General features: G+C 33.1%; 1 protein-coding gene across 1 annotated transcript; it reads left to right on the top strand.

Moving 5' to 3' along the window:
* Positions 1-207: 207 nt before the first annotated feature.
* On the top strand, positions 208-3,937 carry LOC111786495 (probable zinc metalloprotease EGY2, chloroplastic; the record flags this gene model as incomplete). The annotated part of the gene is made up of 10 exons (XM_023666740.1): positions 208-264; positions 373-445; positions 484-521; positions 1,419-1,493; positions 1,583-1,688; positions 1,783-1,876; positions 2,189-2,339; positions 2,636-2,843; positions 3,106-3,266; positions 3,446-3,937. Coding segments are annotated over 10 exons (1,212 nt in total), but the record flags the coding sequence as incomplete, so codon positions are not given.
* Positions 3,938-4,231: the final 294 nt, after the last annotated feature.

The raw sequence follows: 4,231 nt of genomic DNA, 5'->3' as shown, positions 1-4,231 counted from the left end.
CGGCTGCATATAATCCAGTTGTAGTAATTAATATCATAGAAGGTTATATCATGATCTATGGAGAAGAATGCTTCTTCAAGTGTCATTTTTACTTGAAAATTTTCGTCTCTCCATTGTTTTTTGTTTTTTAAAATTCAACCCTGCATTGGGGGGGTGTTAAAAAATTAGTTTGTGTTCACAGTGTACTTGAAGAGTTTTTAAACTTCGAAACAGGATATTGACAATGTAGAAGTTGCTAGTGGGTCTCCACTTCCAGGACTAAAGGTACTTGTAGTGTATTGCTTTATTCTGTTTTTTTTTGGCAACAGAATGACAGGAAAATTTTCATGCTCCGTTCCTCATCTGTTATTTATTTGATAAAATTTCAAGCAGACACAACAATTGGATGAATCATTCAGGATTCCCCGAGAAACAATCGAAATTCTTAAGAATCAAGTGTTTGGATTTGATACTTTCTTTGTNTTAAGAATCAAGTGTTTGGATTTGATACTTTCTTTGTGACAAGCCAGGACCCATATGAGGTGAGTTGGTCATGAAAGTATTCTTNGTGACAAGCCAGGACCCATATGAGGTGAGTTGGTCATGAAAGTTCCTTTTTATTGATGGTTTGTTTTTTTTAATATATATATATATTATTATTATTTTATATATACTTTTCCTTGAGTTTTTATAATTAANTATATATATATATATATTATATACTTTTCCTTGAGTTTTTATAATTAATATGAAAGTGGGGGTTGGGCTGTAATGGAGCAAGTTTGACTTAATTTGAAGAATAATTAATTACCTATCATTTGAATTATGTGCAGATGTCTTTATTTAAAACCTAATAATATATTTGTTGATATAATATCAATATATTTAGTCATTAGTGTTTTAAAGTGTATAATGATAATTAAGACCTATATTTATGTAAAAGTGATTCAAAACAATTTTAAAATTTCATGTTATCATTTTTTAAACAAAATAGTTATCNCATTAGTGTTTTAAAGTGTATAATGATAATTAAGACCTATATTTATGTAAAAGTGATTCAAAACAATTTTAAAATTTTATGTTATCATTTTTGAAACAAAATAGTTATCTAATATAAAAGAAATCATTAGTAAGCTATAGTAGGCAACATATTTTCCAGTGTGCCAATTATAGCATACCTAGCTTGAACATTTATGAAAGTTTTCTAAATAATGATATTAAAATAATTTTTTGCACGTGAAAATTCTATAAACAAACTTAACCTCTAGAAAAAGTTGTTGACAATATCCTGTGTGTCATTACATGTGAAAAACTAAAAGAAGGAATGTTTGAAACTACCTAATATAGAGAGTAGACAAAATGACCCGATGGCCGGATATGATTGTCCTTGCCTTTTGATATATAAACTTTGTTAATAGTTTTTTTGTTACTTCCACTAGGGTGGAGTGTTGTTTAAAGGAAATCTGCGAGGAGAGGCTGCTAAGAGCTATGAAAAGATAACAAAGAGAATGCAGGTATCTCTGTCTGCATTTGTTGTTTTTCGCTGATTTTTAAATGTTCCTAAGTCATTAATTGCTTACGTAATATTTTGGGAACTATACAGGATAACTTTGGGGATGTATATAAGCTTTTTCTTTTAATTAATCCAGAGGATGATAAACCTGTAGCTGTTGTTATTCCAAGAAAGACCTTACAACCAGAGACAACAGGTAAACATTTGGTTTGTGATTGATGCTATTTACCCTTGTGGGAGTTGAATAATCGAGAGAATGATGATGTTTACATTAAAGTTAAAAATTGCAGCTGTCCCAGAATGGTTTGCTGCCGCAGCGTTTGGACTGGTTACTGTATTTACTCTACTTCTCCGAAATGTCCCCGCATTGCAATCCAACTTACTGTATGCGATTTTTCCTTTATGTCTTATGCATGAATGGATCTTCTTTCCCTTGGTCCAATGAACAATTGAACTTTTAGTATTGTCTTCTGTTAAATAAATGAAAATTTCAGTTCTTATAAATTTTTACCATTTCTTTTTTGTGAATATGCTCTGCTTCTATTGTACAATGTTTTTTCATGTCTTTTAGAGAAAAATTATATCAACTTGTGAAGGACTTTGTTGCTGCTTCTTGACATATTGTTGCCAGTTAGCATTTGCTTTCATTTGTAAGGTACTCATTTGAATTTATTAATCTATTATTTTTTGTGGCAGATCGACTTTTGATAATCTTGACTTGCTTAAAGATGGACTATCTGGTGCCTTAGTAACTGCACTTGTTTTAGGAGTGCATGAACTCGGCCATATATTAGCTGCTGGAGATAGAGTTAAGTTTGGGATTCCATACTTTGTTCCTAGTTGGCAGGTAATATACTTTGTTCTTTGATCATAAAACGATTCACCAATATTTTGCTGTTTACGAAATGTTTTATCCAACCATACAGCAAATCAATCTTCCTGCATGAGGCAACCTTGGTTTTATTGTGCGACATGCCTTTTGTAGTATTTCTATTTTTGTCTACCATTTGTGCTTTTGCTTGAAAAGTACTGCGTTTATTAGAATATTGCCTTGTGTCAATACCCTTGATTCAACCACCCTTTCCAACTTGTTACTAGCGGATTTCAGTTGTGTTCTCTCCGTCCAACTTTTTTTGGTGGCAGATAGGCTCCTTTGGTGCAATCACACGGATCCTAAATATTGTACCCAAGCGCGAAGATCTGCTGAAGGTGGCAGTAGCAGGACCATTAGCTGGATTTTCTGTGGGCTTCCTTCTTTACATTCTAGGTTTCATCTTGCCACCTAGTGATGGCATTGGAGTTATCGTTGATTCATCTGTGTTTCATGAGTCATTTCTTGCCGGTGGCCTTGGTAATCATCTTTTCTTTTATACGTTGGATCTTTACTAGTGACATAACGCTTTCACATCTTCAAAGTCCAAAATGTCGGTGAAAATCTTGCTAAACTGATCATGTCGCTTCTCCAGTTCCCCTTTAACAAGTAACCGAATTGGCTGACCCTTTCAAAGGCATCATCCGCCTCAGCAATTTAGCAACTACTTGATTTTTTTTAATCTGCCCTCTGGCTTGTGTAGTAGACATTTAACATCTATGCTATAATTTCCATTTCTCAGCAAGGCTAGTTTTGGGCGATGCCCTCAAGGAAGGAACTCCTATATCCGTGAACCCTCTTGTGATATGGGCTTGGGCTGGACTTCTCATAAATGCCATCAACAGCATCCCTGCGGGAGAGCTCGATGGTGGAAGAATTGCCTTCTCAATATGGGGCAGAAAGGTTTGTTGTTTTAAGTTCACTTGCTGCATCTTCCTCTAATATGCTTAACACATCGATCACGGCCACCTGGAATCTAGTTCCCAAATAGTCTCCCTTAGAAATAGTAATGATGAACTATATAAAACAATTTCATCCCTCTAAAAAACGAATTTTTCTGATCAAATTCTCATTTAAAACAGGCATCAGCTCGAATTACAGGCGTCTCAATTGTTCTTCTAGGACTAGCCTCTCTGTTTAGTGATGTAGCATTTTATTGGGTGGCTTTGATATTCTTCCTACAGAGGGGTCCAATCGCTCCACTTTCTGATGAAATCACTGATCCTGATCAGAAGTATGTTGGTCTTGGCATTCTAGTTTTGCTTTTAGGGTTGCTGGTCTGCTTACCATTCCCCTTCCCCTTCACCGAAGAAGCCATCTCAAATTTTTAATGCTACAGTTCCTTTTCATTTATAGCCTCAGTTGTGCATTGGTAGCAACCCAAAACTTGGTTTTCCCCCAAATTCCATTTTAGTTTATTTCCATTATGATGCATGAAACTCAAAAAATACATCATGATTAGGATTCAATAGTCAATAAATTACTGCCCTCAATCCTCTGTATATAAAGTATAATATTGTAATAATGTTTTATTAAGTTGCCAAATAAAATAGAATCTCTAATATGTTAAAATGATTTAAGAAACCAATTAGGATAAATTAAAGTTTAGTTTTTTATTTAGTGTTAATTTTTTATTCTTTTTAAGATTTGTTGATTTATTATTGTAAATTTTTAATTTTATGATTAGTAAATTCATGAAATTAAAAAATTAAGAGTTTAGGAACTGAATTATTTAAAGTTTAATGTTTGATAAACTAAATTCATAAATTAAGACATGTTTCCATTAAGGCAACCACAAAGGGTATCATTGTTTTTTTTTAAAAAAAAAAAAAACAAATAGAAAAGGTGTCTTTTCACGATCAATAAAC

Source organism: Cucurbita pepo, unplaced genomic scaffold (assembly GCF_002806865.2).
Source record: "Cucurbita pepo subsp. pepo cultivar mu-cu-16 unplaced genomic scaffold, ASM280686v2 Cp4.1_scaffold001778, whole genome shotgun sequence".
NCBI lineage: Eukaryota > Viridiplantae > Streptophyta > Magnoliopsida > Cucurbitales > Cucurbitaceae > Cucurbita > Cucurbita pepo.
Note: the sequence above shows the minus strand (reverse complement) of the source record. Positions and strands in the feature narration are given on the sequence as shown.